Raw genomic sequence first — 18,850 nt, 5'->3', positions numbered from 1 at the left:
TTTCTAGGACAGAATGCGCCTCGCCATGTCGCTGACATGTGAATAGTTTAGTTAAATGACGATCATAATTAATAAAGTATTGCTAGTAGCTATCATACATAACAAACATAAAATATGTGATTAGTGCATAGTGATGGGTTGTTGAGAATGTTACCAGTCACTTGGCACGAACACGATACTGCAAATGAAGCAATTACTTGACGCAGTGTGTTGTGGGTATACATGATTTCGCCTAGCAACAAACACATCCAGCTCGTCTCGAGATAGCTTTGATTGTTTACTAATTACCTTCCCTCTAAAATATCGAAAAATGGCAACAACTAGAATATCCGCACAATTGCCTCCTAATATAGACGTTACGAAGTCGCCTTTGGCGTATGGAGATCGTGCGCTCCCGAGATTGGTGAGTATTAGTTTATTTATCAACAACACTGTACAAATCAACTCACTCCATCGTCTTTGCATATGATGAACATCTTCTTGGAGACAAGAGATATCTACCGGGCTTCACCAATCCGACTTACAATGTATTACTAATTTCACCATTTTTAACTGATTGTTATTTTTGTTTGTTTGACAGAATCGTGAGCTAAAAGATGGCGAGTTGATTGTTAGACAGAAAGCCTTGAGAACATTATGTGATTATTTACATGACCCAGAACACATTGCAGAAGCACTCAGAGTTGGTAGGTTTCCTAATAAAGTTTTAATATGGAAATACCTTGGCCTGATTCAGAAATTGTGAGGTACTGAAGGGCATCAAAACGACTGCCTCCATGACTGTGAATTTTGAACCCTGCAAAAAGAGGTACATTTGTTAAGTTTCGATGTATGATTTGGGGTCTGTGACATTGCCAACATAATGAAATGTCCAGCTTACAGTCACCATAGGGACAAATTATTCCTGACTGCACAAAATAACGTTCCAAATTTTGATAAAGAAAATAGTCAGAATAAATTCATTTTGATTATGGCAAACCATACCTTAGCACCAGCCTTACCTGTCTTCTTAAAAAACAGCTATGGAACAAAACAGCAACAACTATCATATTAGTATTAGGCTGCATTATGTGTTCATTCTATATTCTGTATTCACCATTGGCTGCAAATTGTCTTTATTGTTTTTGATTTGTTTTATTTTTTTAGAAAAGTTTTTATTTTTTGTTTTATTTTTTAGATTGTAGTTTTTTTTAATTTCTTTCTGTAAAACCCTTTTTATCCTTTCCTAAGGATTTTGTGCATCTAATAAAAAAAAAATAAATAACAAATATTTGCCAGTATAATAGTCAAGAATAGTCAGTAAGGATGTAGGAAGAAGAAGTATTTCACATTAGAAAACATTCTGTCACACATGTCCTAGTGTAGTGCAAAATTATAAAACATGAATAATAAACAGAATATCATTTAAAACAATTCTATGACCATTATTTTCTTTTATTTGATGTTTTTTTTATATATTTGAAAAGATCATGTTTAAATTATTTTTCCCTCATCAAAATTAAAACATGACCCTTTCAAATAAATTCTGTGTAGTTACTGCGTTATATTGGCCATAGGAATTTTTTTTAAATTAGACTAGCAGTGGCTACCAATTTTTCATTATTGCTTGTTATAGAATAATCCTTCCACCTGCAAATTTGAGTGTTTTTGCGAAACTGTATCAAACATTCCTAAACAAACTTACACCATCTAATAATTAAAAAGCAATACCAATAAACATAAAACTAATAACTTTAATGGATTCTTTAGATATAGAATTAAAATCTATCACCCACAATATCAAAAAGAGATATGTTGAATTCTGGAGATTAAGCATCAAAAGTGAAAATAGCAAACTTAGAACATTTGCCAAATTTAAGTTTTACACTTTTGAGGGTTATTTATCTATACTCAATTAAAAGAAAGAAACACTATGACATGTTTTAGAATAAGTAACCATACATTAGAAATAAAGAAAGGGTGACATATCCAACCCAAAACATCTCTAGAAACAAGAACATGTAAATATTGTACGCAAGGAAAGATTAAAAATTGAAAAAAATTAACATTTTATGTAACATGTTTTCTATTGGAAGAGACTGCACTGACTCATGACTGTTTTTCATTTTAAATTTTCATCTTTTATATTTTATTTTATATTACACTTTATTGCTGTATACTAATAGAAATGTAAAACATTATTATTATTATTATTATACACGAATGTTCCAAAAATTTTTTAATTGAGACCTATAATTACAATCATTGTGAATTCATACTCATCAGCTAGAACATAATTCAAAAGCCTTACTCCTATAGGAACTGATTAATAAAAATAATTGCAATGTAGACAACCAGTCACATGACTTCAATAATGACAAGTCACATGACTTCAATAATGGCAAATCACCAACAAGAAGTAGACCTGACAAGAATACATTACCGATGTTAGTGATATTTTTTACTTCAGCCAGTTTCAACATATTCACATTTTTTTTTCTAATATGTTCAGGTGTTGTAGAAAGTTTAAAAGCCCTACTTACAGATCCTGATGGCACAGTGAGGCATAAAACAACAGAAGTACTATATATACTAGCAGGTGAGTACCGATAATCTATATTGTGACATTAAGAAACTTAAGAAACTAAAAATACTTTTCTATGATAGAGTTTTTTTTTAGTTTCTTGATTGTTATTTTACTGGGAATGTTTGTGAGGGGGGGAGGGGGTTTACCCAGAAAACCAAGAATTTGTTTTTCATACACAGCTAGCAGCAACAACATGTTTGAGTTTAAAATAAATTGCTGCCATGTGGTAAGAACGCAGTTCAGATAACACACATAGAACTTTTGACACGTCTGTAAATAACACCACATCATGTTGGACATTTCACCATGTTCTTATTTTATATATCTAATATTAATTTGTAGGTCACAATATTGGCAGAGATGCATTTCTTGAGTATGGTATTATCTTACCCTTATCAAATCTATTCGATGACGACTCAGATATAGTGAGAAAGAATTCACACATGGCAATTGAAATGTGCTGTGAAACACCCATGGGTGCTGGAGGTGTAGTGGAAGCAGGACTCATTCCTAAATTAGTTGACAAACTCAAAACAGAAGTAGATGAAATCAAAGTAAGTTACAGTAAAAAAAAAAAAATTTCAAGCACTATTTTCAATAATTTCACCATATTGAGATTGGTTAATGCAAATAAAATAATATGTGTATTCAAACTACCGTAATAACTATTAGTCATGAGCATTTCAGCAAACAACACTTTTTCTCAAAAGTGCTAACATTTGTGATTAAAATCAACTACCGGGTACATGGTACAATATGTACTATCAGTACTTGCAGTAAAAAGTTGCCAGGAAAGGTTAGATTTAATGTCCGAAACTGTATAGTGGCACAGAAATATTTTTAAAAAAAACAGTTTGTCTAGTTTCTCTAAGATTCAATTTTTTTGCATATGTATTAAACAGTATTAGTCCAACATTAACTACTGTAATGTTGTTAAATTGTCAAAATATTTGAATTTTTGTATAATTTGGATTTTTCATCAACTATTATCACATACTGACTAGGGATGAGATAACAATTAGGTCTATACAGGCAAATAAGATCACTCTTGTTTTATCTGTTTTAGGAATATATTTTAGACACATTACATTATTGTATGAGAGTAGAACAGATACAGGCATTGCAATCAGGAGCCATGGAGGTGTTCACTGATCTACTCAATCATAGTATGAAAATTGTTAGAGCCAAGGCTGCCAGGGACATCATGGATCTCAGGTGTGTATACTACTATATTTTCTTTATATTTACAATTATAATATTAAAATCAAAATCCCTGAATCAAAATCCCTGTGTCTGAAGTAAAAGTTAAGAGCAGATATAAGAAGTGTTGTCATTTATTTGTATAGTGTTCCTCTTGATGGTAAAAATAAAGCATGTGAAGTCGAAGCCTTGGTTCCTTTGGTGAGACTTTTAAAAGATGATGATGCGGAAGTGAGATGTAAATCAGCCGGTGCCTTAATGACGTAAGTTGATACATATATATTGATGCTATCACATACCTACACTTAAATTGTGTGTCCCCAGTCCTGTAAAATATAACACATTATTTATACTACTGACTGTAAAATACTTTATTTTCGCTGGATTTAGTTTTCACTGAAAAGATTTTTTTTGGCATTTTGTATGGAATTTATTTTCACTGATATCTGACAAGTTGAATGTAAAATGTAGGAAAAAAGTTATGTTCGCTGGATTTTATTTTCGCTGAATCATTCCTTCAGTGAAAATAGCAAAAATTAAAAAAGTATTTTACAGTATATGGTTTTACAAAATGGAACATTAATTATTTGTTTGTTTAATATTATTTGTAGAATTACGATAACAACACAAGGTAAATATGAAGCTATCAAAGCTTCTGCTATTAGTAACTTGGTGGTTCTTGTGAATGATGAAAATAGTGAAGTCAGACTCAATGCACTAAAGGTGAGTTTTAATAAGGACTATACCGGTACTTTTACTTGCAGTATTGTCTGATGTAAATGTTTGAGGTTTAGTGTTTGATTGTGACATCATTATTCTGAAACACATTCAGCATTGTTATGGTAACAAGTATTGGTACATTTGCAAAGTATACTAATAGGATTATTTATGGATAATAAATTCTAGGTTAAGTCATTCAAACATCACTGCAATTATTTAATAATGAGTTAATTACAGCAGTGCTGTCAAGCTGGTCTTGATGAAAATAAATGTCAATACTGATATCACATGTGTCTTTACTTTGTAGGCCATTACAACTTTATCAGAAGCCCCAGAAGGTAGAGCTGCACTTTTAAAACATGTTGAACTGGTAAGTTTATTGATTACTGTGTGTAGTTTGTTGCATGTAAAATTTTATTTACCGTTGTCCTCTTCAATATTATTAACTAACAGTTCTCAATCATTAATGTATGTTATCAGATTGATGAGTGTTATTGTGTGGAGTTAGTTCATCCACTTTTACATTGTGATATGTGCACGACCCAATACCCTGGGTATGGTGTTTTCCGCACAATTTGGTGTCCCTTTTCACTTGATTCAGTCTGGAAGTGAGTGTCAATTTCTTTGTACAGTCGTCTTGTAGTGAATTGTGTTGTTTTCATTCAAGAATTTCGAATGTCTTAATTTTAGAGACAAAATTGCTTAAAGCCAAAATTGCAGAAATCCAAATTCTTCTACAAGCTGTTCATGGGGAGGTGTAATACACAGAACTCAAATTACACTTGCCTAGGTTGATCATTCGGAGTCTCAAAGTGATTGTCAAAAACCTACAAAATACATGTCTTACCGGGAAACAAGTACCAGTAGTACCATATTTACTTTTGTATTTTGACTTTTTATTCACATTTTTGACCAAAAGCTTTGTGAAATATCAAGCATACACTAGTGTGTTAAATATAGTAACTGCATCTATCAGGGTGACATCCAGTCAAAAATACCAGTATAGATTCATGCAGTCAAACAAATCAGCTGTGCATAAAACTTGCATGTTTTGTATCACATAGTTTATAATCAGATAGTGAGTGAGCATGTAGAGTGTACTTTTTCCTCATCTTTATTTAAAATGCATGGATTTTTGTTTCAAGTATGCATGCATTTGCAGTGGAAGACTTCAACATAAAAACATGAATGTCTGTTTTTTTTCTTGCTAAAGCTAGGATATCTCATAAGTGACTCTATAGTATAAAGTGGACCGGTAATACAATAAATGTAGCCTATAGGACCTCATACAAGATTTCATTTATCCCATATGTTAATTTGTAGTGATTAATATTCCAAGTGTGATTGTGTTCTTGACTGGCAATATTTTATTGGCAATATGGCGAAAGAAATTTAGATAAAAACATGTATTTACCCTTTGAATAAACCCACATTCTTTTTATCACAAATTTCAATCAGGACTTTTTTCCAAAATTGAAAAAGAAATCATCAACAAAAATTATAAAAACAAGCAGCCTATCGGCTGAGATAGCTCCGCTGTTAGCAATGCACATTTCAATTAAAGAACTGAAGACATCATTCGAAAATGAACAATATGTATAGTATCAAATCAATCGGACTTACAGTTTTCAACAAGAAGTCGAAAATATCACTTTCTACCAAAAATGACAAAAATATTCACCAAAATTAGAGAATTGAAGATATCATCACGAAATGAAAAAATGTGAGAAAGGTCGACATGTAGTATCTCTATATATGTAATATCAAAGCAATTGAACTTTTGGTTTTTAAGAAGAAGTCGAAAATATCACTTTTTACCCAAAACTACAAAAATATTCACCAAAATTAGAGAATTGAAGATATCATCACAAAATGAACAAATCTGAGAGAGGTCCACATGTAGTACCTATATATGTAATATCAAAGCAATCGGACTTACAGTTTTCAACAAAAAGTCGAAAATATCACTTTTTACCAAAAATGACAAAAATATTCACCAAAATTAGAGAATTGAAGATATCATCACAAAATGAACAAATCTGAGAGAGGTCCACATGTAGTACCTATATATATAATATCAAAGCAATCGGACTTGCGGTTTTTAACAAGAAGTCGAAAATATCACTTTTTACCAAAAATGACAAAAATATTCACCAAAATTAGAGAATTGAAGATATCAAGATGAAATGAACAAACCTCAGAGAGGTCTACCCAAGGTACATATACACCAAGTATCAAAGCATTCAGGCTTGTAGTTTTCAAGAAGAAGTCGAAAAAGTAAAACATTGACACGGACGACGGCGGACGACGATGACGGACGAAGACGACGGACAATCACTCATATGATAAGCTCCGCTCGACAAAGTCGACAGCGGAGCTAAAAATTGGATCTAATTGTTAGCGAGAAGAACTAATTGTGTTCAAAAGAATAATACCTAAATCTTCATTGTATTTTAATATTCAATAATTCATGTATATGGAATGAATATAATCAGCTAATTACATTAACATTTATTTACATTCTAACAAATTGATTTCATTATTGTATCATTTCATTGCATGGTATGTTATTATATCACTGACAGGTACCACAGGTAATGCCCTCCATTCAACAAAGCATCCATTGTTTTTATGCACCATCTCTTTGCAAATAATGATTGATGTAGACTTAATCATGTTTAATATACTATAATTTTTTAACATCATGTCTCACACTCACAGTGTGCATTTATACCAGTACATTCTTCACTCCTGTAGTCACAAATCACCATCTCATTACAGTTGTTTTCTTTTACTTGTATGCCAAACCTGGCATTTCGATACTCATGGCTACATTTGCAGTAATGTATTAATGCACTTGATATTCTGATCAGCGTACAAGCAGGAATCAAACTTCAGTATGAGAGCACCCAATTTCAAGGCCATAATTCCTAAAAATGTCTAAAACACAGTGAACATAATATTTAATTGTTTTGAAAGGTGTCATGGCATTTTGGTCATGCATCTAAACAAACATCTCTATGGCCTCTGGGAATTAACCTTTTCACCACTAGACTTTCTCACCCAAATCTGTCTGCACTTTTTTCTTATAATTTTCAATATTTCTGGAAATAAACCCTAATTTTGGAGCCAAGAGACAAAATTTGAGTCAATTTTCAGTTTTTAATCAAAAAATTTGGCTAAAGGAAAGTGCAGACTATAAACAGGACTATTTTGTGATGAAAACAGGGAACTAGTGATGAAAAGGTTAAATTTAAAGTTTGATTCCTTTGCCTTCATGGATTACCGCAAATGTGGCTTCCTGGTTCCTCATCACGCCATGGTCTCCCTGACTGGTAATGTTGAGGGTTGTGTAGTAGGTGCAGGGTGTTTATCTATAGTGTGCTGTATTGATTTAGAAGTGTGTGTGATAAAGGTGGTGGTTTTGTTGTATCTGACAGGCCATAAAGAATACATTTTCATAGTACTTGGACTTAATTTAATTTAGCTGGAATTTAAATTTTATTTCTCTGAAAACTGTAAATCTGATACATGTGATTATATTTGTCTTACAGTTTATGTGAACCTCTGATTAGTCTTAAAATTTATAATCTGCCAAGTTGAAAGTCCTTAAAACGAACCGCAAACTAAAATCTAGTAGTTACGGTGTTCAAAAGTTATAACCTTGGTGGCTTTCTATCTGGACAAACAAATTTCTATGAGAAATTATTCACAAAAAATTTGGTTATTAAGAATGTTGTATTTATATGGTTAGTCTGAAAATCCTGTGTGAGATTCTTTATTTTTATTGGTTTTCATCCCTTCAGCCAAAGAGTAAAATTAATTGAAGTATTCTACCACCGTCCCTCAAAGAGGGATGGTGATTCTACTAGTATACAAATATGAATTCACATTGCATGGCCTGTTGGATATTTTTCATTTATTTTGAAGATAGACACAATAGATTGATTGACTTCTATTTATTCTGACTGTATTTACTTCTGTGTGTTTCTCCCTAAGTTGTCACAAAAGTCAACTGCAGTGTTATATGGCTCCTTAGGCTTGAATTCATGAATATTGAAAATAAAATGGCGGTTGTTGTTGTGCCACACATGCATAAGAGTCCCATATAAACAAAGATAGCAACTTTGAATGTTGTGCAGATCAACAGGCAAAAAAAAAAAGACATTAATTATCAAGATTTTAACTAGAGTCATTCTGGAACATATCGAATTACCGGTATATTCCAACGAGTCAAAGTTGGTATAGTGCACATCAAAACAAGATAAGAAATTATAGCTATCAAAAAAATCAATGTTTATCAACACAAATCTTATGCATGCATGTTGCAACAAACCACTGCCCTGAGTCTTTAAAACCTATAGTGTTGCAACAGAATAAAACTACAAGTGTTGTATTGTGAATACACAATGTTGGTGATTATTACAATAATTCCATGAAACATGGTAAAGAAATGTGCATGACAGAACTAACTCACCAATAGGCTTATAGCCAGCCACCTGTCTACCTGTCACTTTATACAGGCACTTTTCATTTGACAAGCAAAATTACCATTAAATTACAAAGTAATCATGAAAAATCAACTACAACAAATTCTGTGGTTACAGACTAGAGACTACTATCTTTCATTTTGATAACGTTTTTAAATGGGCTATTTTCTGGCTATAACTCTGTTCACCAATTGTAAAATTTGTGAAACTCGGAGAGGATCAATAAATATAATAGATAGAAAATGATAGTAAATTTTGTAGTCCTTTGACTCACCAATCTACACAGCACTAAATGGTGCAGTGCTTCTTCCATTCAGCCATTGGACATCTTTCATATAGCGTTTGAGTCTCTTTTGTGTCATTTAGCATGGGTTTTAAAAAAGATTGGCCGATTTTCCCTATCCAATACATTGCCCAGTTAAAAATAGACTACAGAGCTACATATCTGGTACCTTGGTATATTTATTTATTCCAAAATTATTTTAGTTTTGAAGCATTCAGAGAAATACTGAAATAGGTTGTACCTATCCTAAATACGCTGTGTGTAGAACGGTTATTTATTTAAATTATTCAGTATTAAATTTGACATTCACATACATCACAGCTGCATGTTTTGAAATATCTGAAAAAAATTGTGGAAGTCACCAAAAGCTTTGTAAGTCGGAGCTTCACTAATTTTATTAAAAAATTAAACTTAAAATTCACTCATATAAAATACAAAAAGTGTGCTTAATTAATTAATGTTTGTGTGTTTTATTTTATAATCTTATTAGATCCAGAAGCGAATTCTTGAAGATAAAAGTGAAGCAGTTCAAAGAGCTGCAGAAATTGCTGTCAAAGTAATAACCTGGAAACCATAAATCAGTGATAAATGTCTTGACTTTCTGTAAAATATTTCCAATAACAAATTATATATACACTGTACATTATGGTCGTTTTGTTTTCACAAGAGACGAACTGCATTTAGTTGATTTATTTGTTTTTAGTCATTTTTCTTCAATTCTTGTTTTTCATCATTTACCAGACCCCCTTCATCATATCTAGTAATAGCTAGCAAATCCATATTGAGATCTATTTAACAGGATATTGTTTTTTCACGGTTCTATTATGTGAGAAACTACTGTAATGGCAGACAATTTTATTTTCCAGAATTAGTTATCTTTGTAAATATGCTAATTTGTTTGAATATTATAATAATAAATGAGTACTCAATAATTATGCAAGATTTCATCATTTCTATTTGTCGTTGATGCTGTAATGTACAATGTGCCCGCCCGCTCACAGGCTTCACCTAAATTCAAATTTTGAGAAAATACCTAATTTTTGATGTTATAAAACTGATATACATGTACCTTATTTGCACTAATTTTAACACACACACTTACGTAAATGACAGAGGTATGTCTTCAGTCAAAATAAGTCGTATTTTAATGATCCAGAATACAATAAATGCTTAAATAGAAGCAAATATGGTATTATAGTTTATCAGTAATTACTTAAATGCTTTGTCCCACAACACATTTGTTACCTATCTGGATCCACATATAGCTTTTAAATCTATTTGCTCAATGAGAATCCCATCTCTGATAGAAGTATACAAACAATTACATTTATTATACACAGATATTAAAATCCCGACTGGATTGGGATCCATTTGTCCTGAACTGATTTTTATCAACTACGTGCCACAGTTGATACATGATGGTATATATATGCTCATGATTTTCTTGTTTGATCAGGTTCAGAATGGCCGACTGGCGGCACTATTTGACTGAAAAATAGCCTGACAAGCTACCTTATCACCAAGTTGTACAGGACAATTATGTATATTGTAACATCTGGTGACACATTCATTATTTTTTTTCATTTACGCAAGTACATTTGCTACTAATAGAGCAAATACAGTACCAAGTTCAGGTGTCTCAAGTAGACTTTCAACTTGACTGACATTGTCACTACCCCCTAATGCTTGTAAAAACAGTGCCCTTTAGTGCATGTAAAAGCAAACAGTACCCCTTAGTTCATGTAAAAACAAACAGTACCCCTTAGTTCATGTAAAAACAAACAGTACTCCTTAGTGCATGTAAAAACAAACAATACCCTTGTAATACATAGCAGCAGGTCAATTCGTACATTTCCTCAATCTTCGTACAACATTTAGACCACTCTTGGATTTTAGGAAGTCAGACAGCACACATTATTACTTTAATTTACTGTTTATTTTTTACCAGTTGCAAGCATTGAGTGCATAATGGACGAAATTTATTTAATAATAATACATGAACTTAATTTTTTGTTTAAATATTTTTTTCCCCTCATATTTGCATAGCAATTCACTGAACACAATCTGTGCCCTATACCTTCCAACATTGCTCCATGGCAAAACAGAACCAGACTTGTTTTCAATAAAAAAACTTGGTTGACACCTTATACCAATATGTGAAACAAAAGTCAACATTTACAACAAAATCAACACCAGAGGGTGCTGTACTGGGTGCAACACTACAGTAGTTTTGGGACAGAAATATTTCAGAGGCTGGCTTGGCAGTTAGAAGTATTTTGGTGTTTCACTGATTTGCATCAAATTACCATAAAATGTTTATACTCCGCCAGTAAAAAATAAAGCCCCTTGTGTTATAATTAGTTCAATGCTATTTTGCACACATTGTTCGACTAGTAATTGTTAAAACTACATCAAGACAAAAGAAAAACCATCATAAAATACATCCTGACGACCACACATAGGACATTTTTTTTCATTCATTGAATTTTAAAATGACTGAAAAGAGCTACATTTAACTATTGCATTATAAAAACGAATTGCACCTTTAATTGCATGGATTGCCTCGAAGAGATTCAGAGCACATGTCAAAACATGCCCTTACAAGTAGGATTTAACAGCTCCTTGTGTTGAAGACACAACTGACTGTCGGTGGGAGTCCGAAGCTTACATAAATAATAAAGTCATATTGCAATGAAACAAAATACAGTAAATGCACTATTATAGGATTTATGTACGCTCTTTCTATTAGAGATGCATGTATAATAGAGCAAATATGGTGTTTATATAAACGAGGCAATCCATTTCAATTTTTACACTAACTATTTACAGTACAGGTACAATGATGTAGAAATATTACATTAAACTAAATTTTACAGCTTCATGTATTAAAAATCAATATTCATAATTTTAGAAACATATCTATATTCAATACAATCACTATCTAATTGATAATTTACATTTTTGGGATACTTTGCATACTCAGTCTCAGTTATAGACCTAACTAGGAATCCGCTATAAACATCAGAATGAAAAAATGTAAAGTTGGATGACACAGTCTCTGTTGTGCAATGTAGTAAACAAAACTGGAATGAGTCGGCCATTTTGAATTAGAACTTATGTATGATTGTTATCAGTCAAGGAATGTTAGCAATACAGCTCTGGAACAACATTTATTGCCAGTCAGCCATTTTGAATCCAAACTAAAAACTAAATGACAGCATCAAGATCTACAATGTACCTAAAAAGTCTGAACAAAATCTGCACAACCAAGACCTGGTTCTGGAATAGCAGAAATGTTCAATTTTTATGCATTTTCAACTTTAAAATGGCCACCATTTAGCCATCTTGACAAGTATAGTCAAGCAAAAGCATGTAAACATGTACAGAGTATGTGTGAATCGATCGGTCGGTCCAGGCATGTCTGATCAATTCTGAAACACGCTCAAAGACAAATGGTCCTCACTTTCAGACTTTATCCAAACATGTCAAGTTTACAATATAACCTCATCTTGATAAGCTACATTCGAATATGTCATATAATCAGGTGTTTGTTCATATACAGTCTTCCAATGATCACTAAAATAGTTCTCAAAAATTCATCACTGGAGTTGCGACCACAACATGTGACAAACCAAATTAGTGCTTACATTTCAGTAACCAATAATAAGCACATACTGCATCAAAATTCAAAAATGTGTCTACTTCTTTAAGATAAAACTTTATCACCGCCATTCATACTTCATAAAGAGTTTTAACAGCTAGAATGACACTTAATACTGAACTATCACATTATAGAGTCTCCCACTTCCATGGAAAATTTCACAGAACAACAATCCTGGATTTATCCTTTGACAATCGTCGTACGCCACGGCCTCTTTTACGGCAAGCCTACGTTGAGTGTCAAAGCGAAAATAAACTGGCAACGAGAATGCTTTTGACATGCAGGTAACTGACCTGCTCTATTTGTAGAGCAGCAACTTTGTTATATATAAGTTACAAGCAGAATACTGTATTTTAGTGACAACAATTTCTGGTACACAGTGAATATATAATATTGCATGTGAAAAAATAAAGTAGTCTGAAATTCAAGAATTTTTTCAGAAACACTTAAGTTTAAATAATTCATGACCAGTACAAAAATGTTCTTTTTATATAGGTTTTACAAAAAACATGGAGTTATGATATAACAGTAGTATAATGTGATCTACAATGCAATGACAAAAATATGGTTTACTGATACTTTGGCAATGTATTCATGGAGTTAAGTAATGCCAGGTTAAACAAATCAGTGGAACAGAACTAAGACCATATAAGGAAGTAATAGGTAAGAAACTATTATGGGATATTTTTGGATTATGATTAGTGGTAAATGATATGTTCTGATTACTGTAAAACCTCTTATTTTAACTATTTTTAAGCCAATTTCACTAATTCAAGTTGTATCTAATTTACAAGAAAGTGTAGATTCAAAATGAGTTTATTGGCACTTTATCTAATTAATTAAGATTACCGTAATTCATGCATTGTGTCAAGTTTCCTAAATTGACATGTAGCAGCCATATTTCAAAATGTTTTACAGAATATTTGGCTGAGTCTAAAAAGAGACAGAGCAGATATAGATCAAACAATCAAATTTATAGAAAATAGTACATTTTAGTGTCAAATCAGAAATCAATATTTTTCATTTTCAAAAATCAATCCTGTTTTCAGTCATCAGTATAGAGGGTTCACCATCACAGAAAGACCCCCTAACTTGGTGATGTTAATCACAGAAAGACCTCCTAACTGGGTGATGACAATCACAGAAAGACACCCCCCCCCCCCTTACACATACACAAAAGGAAAATGACAATACAAACTTTGGCAAGAATACAAAGCACTCCCTTATGTTTTGAAAGCCAAAATAAACTTCACTATGGACAATTCATTTAAATAGTAAAAAGGTAGTCAAGATTAAAATAACAAATTACCCATTTAAAAAATAAAAAAAAAAATATTTACATATTTTGTCAAATTACAGCTAAGAAAAAAAGCACCATTTAATAGAGTTTGTAATATAACAATCAATGACAAAATACAGAAGATCACCATGGTACGGCACGGCATGGTATGGCATGGCATGTTATGGTATGATACGGTACGGTACAGTACGGTGCGGTGCGGTATGGTATGGTATGGTATGATATATTTGCTCCATCCATTCAATGCACAGCCAAGACAAAAAGTAGGTGGAGGGTGAATGTCTTTTTTCCACACATACTGTAAAACCATTTATTTTCACTGGCATTTAATTTCACTATTTTAATGCTTTAAGTAATTTCACTGGGTTATTTATAAGTTCACATACTGTCAAATACTTCATTTTCGCTTGGAATTTTCGCTGAAGGAACGATTCAGTGCGAATAAAACCCAGTGAATATACCCGTTTTCCTATATTTTACATTCAATTCGTCAAAAATCAGTGAAAATAAATTCCATACAAAACACCCCAAAAGTCCTTTCAGCAAAAATTAATTGCAGCTAAAAAAAAAGTATTTTACAGTATTTGGCAGGATAGTATATTTGTGTACTAGTATACTATTCCATTGTTATTCTACATGCTCTTGTGAAATCAATTTAGCAAATTTCATGATGAATAATTAATGCATTTACAGTAACATGTGTTACTTATATATATTACTAATATTTCTATTACTATAAAATCATAAAAACAGTATCATACCAGAGGTACATTACTTGGGGTTTGCAACTCGCATTGTACTGTATGGTGACATCATGTCAAGATCCCATTCAAGTCTCTTCTCGTAGATAGCGAGACTGAGGCTACGACCTTCTGACATGACACATATCAATGTTCAAGGTTTGTAATGAAAAAATAAAACTTTTCTTGTCGCTATCATAGTGAAAAATGTAATACATCGAAAATGTACAGAAAATATAGTTCTCGTAATCCGTCATACCGTGGGCAGCTATTTTGATCCACCTGGACATCCCAGTATCCTAGTTACCTCGGGCATGCGCATTCGCATTTTTCCGAGTTGGAACGCTTATGCGAGAGCGAGATTGTGACGGGATCTTGGTATCATGTCACCGTAGTTACAAACCCCAAGTAATGTACCTCTGATCATACCTTCCACTGGATGGAGTTATGTGAAGCTTGGGATAAATAAAGTTGAGGGTATGTAGTTACCATAGCAATGCTATAAAATATCCCACAGAAAACACACTTACAAAGTATGTGGCAATTCACACAAAACATAAACTGATCCATAAAAGTTCCTTTTCAGCTTAATTATGTTCATCACATTACCCATGATGCAACTGATTCTATCAGCCATGTAAAATTTAATGTTACAACAAAAAATGGTTGAATCAAAGTTATATGACATGTATGTAAGATTCCAACATGCAGTGTTGTCTCAAAGTAATGTAAGTTCCTGTATACAGGCACAATTCGTGAAAAGTTGAATTTTAATATTCAGAGAATTCTTGTATTACATCACTCTTCCAGGCCGTGCAAAAACTTTGTTTAAATATTTATGAAATGAATGAACAAATAAATGAATGAACGAATGAATGAATGAATTTAAAGGTTTTGAGATTAAAGGAGTGTCAGCAAGACGAGAAAAAAAAACAATATTGTTGCGATTTAATTTTGATGAATACATAAAACATTTCACCATATCAAATATGGCTAAAAAAACATAGGCACAACTATACTACTTAATGTACACATTAGTAGTCACATACATCACACTGGTATACACCACATCACATACATCACACTTGTATATACCACATCATACACCATATACACCTTATTATACCAAATTCTGCAAATAAAACAGATTGACACATACTCCGTGAGTTAATGTACTATTTTCTCACCAACACATACTTGTAGTCATAGTATACCACATATACATCATTAGCACGTACATCAACATGTGCATGTACATCACACATATATACATCATGAGCAGATATATCACTTTCCTACACACATACACGATACTTTGTCCCACACAATTTTTATTTAAGAGGAAATGGATAAAAAATAATCTTAATGATTTCTTGGGACCATTAGACTTTAAAAATTAGACTACAAAAACGAAATATTGCAATAAAAACTCTAGTTACATTAAAACTCCTTGACCCCATGTTTTACACTGTATGCCTTCCCACCCCAAATTAAGATAATTCATAATCTATAAAACAATGAATAAATTGTCCTTGTAATAGGGGGGATAAGGTTGATAGCAGGAGGGTTTTTTTTCTATAACTCCGTGGTAAGGTCTGCATAGACATCTTTTGATCTTTGTCCACTTTGTTTGACAGAATCGTATTTATGATTGTAGAAAATACGCGTTTGTTTGTTTGTTGTTACTGGTATTGGTTCCTTACTTTTGCTCAAAATTTTATAACCGCAGACAACAACCACGATAATAAGGAGGACAACAAGTACCACAATTACAATGATAATCCAAATTGCTATGGAGAGAAAAAAAAGAGAAAATGGTTAACAACAAAACTATTTTTATTTGATACATTCAGTAATACCGAAAATCTCTTTATTTTAGCAAGAGACAAATGTATACAAGTTTCGTGAGTTAGTGACAGTCTCAAAAATTCACAGCAGTGACCAAAAAACTGTGAAAGAGGATAACAGTGAGTATTTGGAAATGATGTTCCCATAAATGCAGTTACATTATGATATTGAAAAATATAAATACTAATTTGCATATAATTTGCATAATTATTCCTAACAGAAATTGCAATGATTAACATACTCAGTCAATACACATAATTATTCACATAGAAAACTTATATTGTATCTATTCAGCTTTCAGCAATATTTTATACTATACTACTTAATGTAAAATGGAATCTGGTTAAAACAAAAAAAACAAACCCTGTCACATCACTTTTTAATTTTCCGCTCTGACAGGAAGCAAACCTTTTTTTTGTCTAAGTAACAGAAATACTCAATTAACCTTTTCACCAACAGACGTCCCACCCAAATTTGTATGCACTGTTTTCTCATATTCTTCTATATTTCTGGAAATGAATCATAATTTTAGAGCAAACAGACAAAATATGATTCTATATTACTCAAAACATTTGTCTATTTGTGTCCCAATCTTCTGAAGAAAAGTGCAGACAATGAATGGGACTATTTTGTAAATTTGTGAAAAAAAAGAGGGAACTGATGGTGAAAAGTTTAATTAAACTAAAAGTAAAAAATAAGTCCAACCCAAAATATGATTGCTGGGTAAAATTCAGAATCATTAGATTTCATCAGTAAGACACTCACCAAGTCCTCCTTCACTTGGAGTTAATTCTGTTGGCTCAGCTGTTCCATTCAATGTAATGGTGACTGTGATTTGAACTATGAAAACAAACAAAATCATAATGATAAACACAGACTAACAACAGAAATATGTAGTTGTTATGGTTATACCAAACATTTGGGTGATGTACCACTGCCCACAGAGTTATAGGGTACTGTGCCATTACATACATAGTTAGGCACTATTAAGGTAGCAGAATAGTTTTTTTGGCACTTTTCACATTTTTTTTTGAAAATCACACGAATAACTCCCTAAGGCATGCTACATGCATTGGTGTATATATTTTATTGAAAAAAAATATCTTGTACAAGTAAACTGGGTTTTTTCTTGTTGGCAAACAAATTGCCAAGTTTTTGTTTATCCAGTGTACAACCAACTAGTGCATCTCATTAATATGCATGGTTTACAAACATAACTGAACTGAGGGTAAATAGTTTTAAGTTGGGCCACTTTCTTTATTTGCTATTTACAAACAACTGATAAGATATCTGTTTGTAGTTTACACACAGCTGATAAGATGTGTGCACTGCTGCTTTTCTAGATGAGGAAGTACAGCAAAGACAAAACAATCGCTTTTGAAAACAACAAATTTTGAATAAACAAAAAAGTACATGTATGTACCACTTCAATGTAATTATTTGTTAACAGAATAAAAACTTACAATAAATTTCTGTAATATTTTTTCTTGGCTTTGTCATTGAAAGGTGTCTGACCACGGGATTACTTTCTTACAGTCCAGAAGTAATGCAGTTACATTGGGGGGGGGGGGGCTTTCCATTGCATGAAAATTCTGATAACAGGCCACAAACTACATGTAAAGGTTGATCAATGATAAGAATATGCTTGGACCTGGTTTATATGATCCCCATGTCAGAGGAGTTTTCACCAAGTAGGCATACTTGCATGCTTTGGTTTTTCTAAATTCCTAAATTATGTTACATGTAATAAATCTGTCTGATAAATACTTGGTTGTTTTATCTAATGTACTCATGCGAACAAAATGCACGGCAACGAAATAGTAGCGTCCCCCCCCCCCCAGGCCGACTTCTTGACATCGGATATGGGCCAGTGTTTCACGCAAGGCAAGGGTTGACTTTTTCATACGACTTTGGTAAAAAATAAAAGTATCATCTAAAATCTAGGTAGTTTTTAAAGATGATAACAGTGAGTCCGGTTACAATTAAATTTTGAAGAGATTCATCTACAAGTATAAGACCCAAAGTTACTGCGACGGTAAAAC

The 18,850-nt window shown here is 32.4% G+C and overlaps 2 protein-coding genes across 2 annotated transcripts in view; one reads left to right on the top strand and one right to left on the bottom strand.

Annotated features, from left to right (window-relative positions):
* Nucleotides 1-215: 215 nt before the first annotated feature.
* On the top strand, nucleotides 216-10,191 carry LOC100370166 (radial spoke head 14 homolog). Its single transcript, XM_085501497.1, has 9 exons — nucleotides 216-403; nucleotides 581-686; nucleotides 2,492-2,578; nucleotides 2,909-3,120; nucleotides 3,633-3,781; nucleotides 3,913-4,029; nucleotides 4,378-4,489; nucleotides 4,794-4,856; nucleotides 9,750-10,191. Exons 1-9 carry the CDS (start codon nucleotides 311-313, stop codon nucleotides 9,834-9,836), a joined length of 1,026 nt encoding a protein of 341 aa, XP_085357623.1. The 5' UTR covers nucleotides 216-310; the 3' UTR covers nucleotides 9,837-10,191.
* A 6,184-nt stretch (nucleotides 10,192-16,375) lies between these two features.
* LOC100370316 (uncharacterized) overlaps nucleotides 16,376-18,850 on the bottom strand; it is a 30,073-nt gene continuing 27,598 nt past the window's right edge. Inside the window, exons 11-12 of the mRNA XM_006818784.3 lie at nucleotides 17,574-17,648; nucleotides 16,376-16,750 (exon numbers count right to left, since the gene is read on the bottom strand). Of these exons, the coding sequence (XP_006818847.1) occupies nucleotides 16,536-16,750; nucleotides 17,574-17,648 (290 nt within the window). The 3' untranslated portion in view covers nucleotides 16,376-16,535. The remainder of the gene's footprint in view (nucleotides 16,751-17,573; nucleotides 17,649-18,850) is intronic.

This window comes from Saccoglossus kowalevskii, chromosome 7 (assembly GCF_978046115.1).
Source record: "Saccoglossus kowalevskii chromosome 7, keSacKowa6.1, whole genome shotgun sequence".
NCBI classification, from domain to species: Eukaryota; Metazoa; Hemichordata; class Enteropneusta; family Harrimaniidae; genus Saccoglossus; species Saccoglossus kowalevskii.
This window is presented reverse-complemented; position numbering and strand designations above follow the sequence as displayed.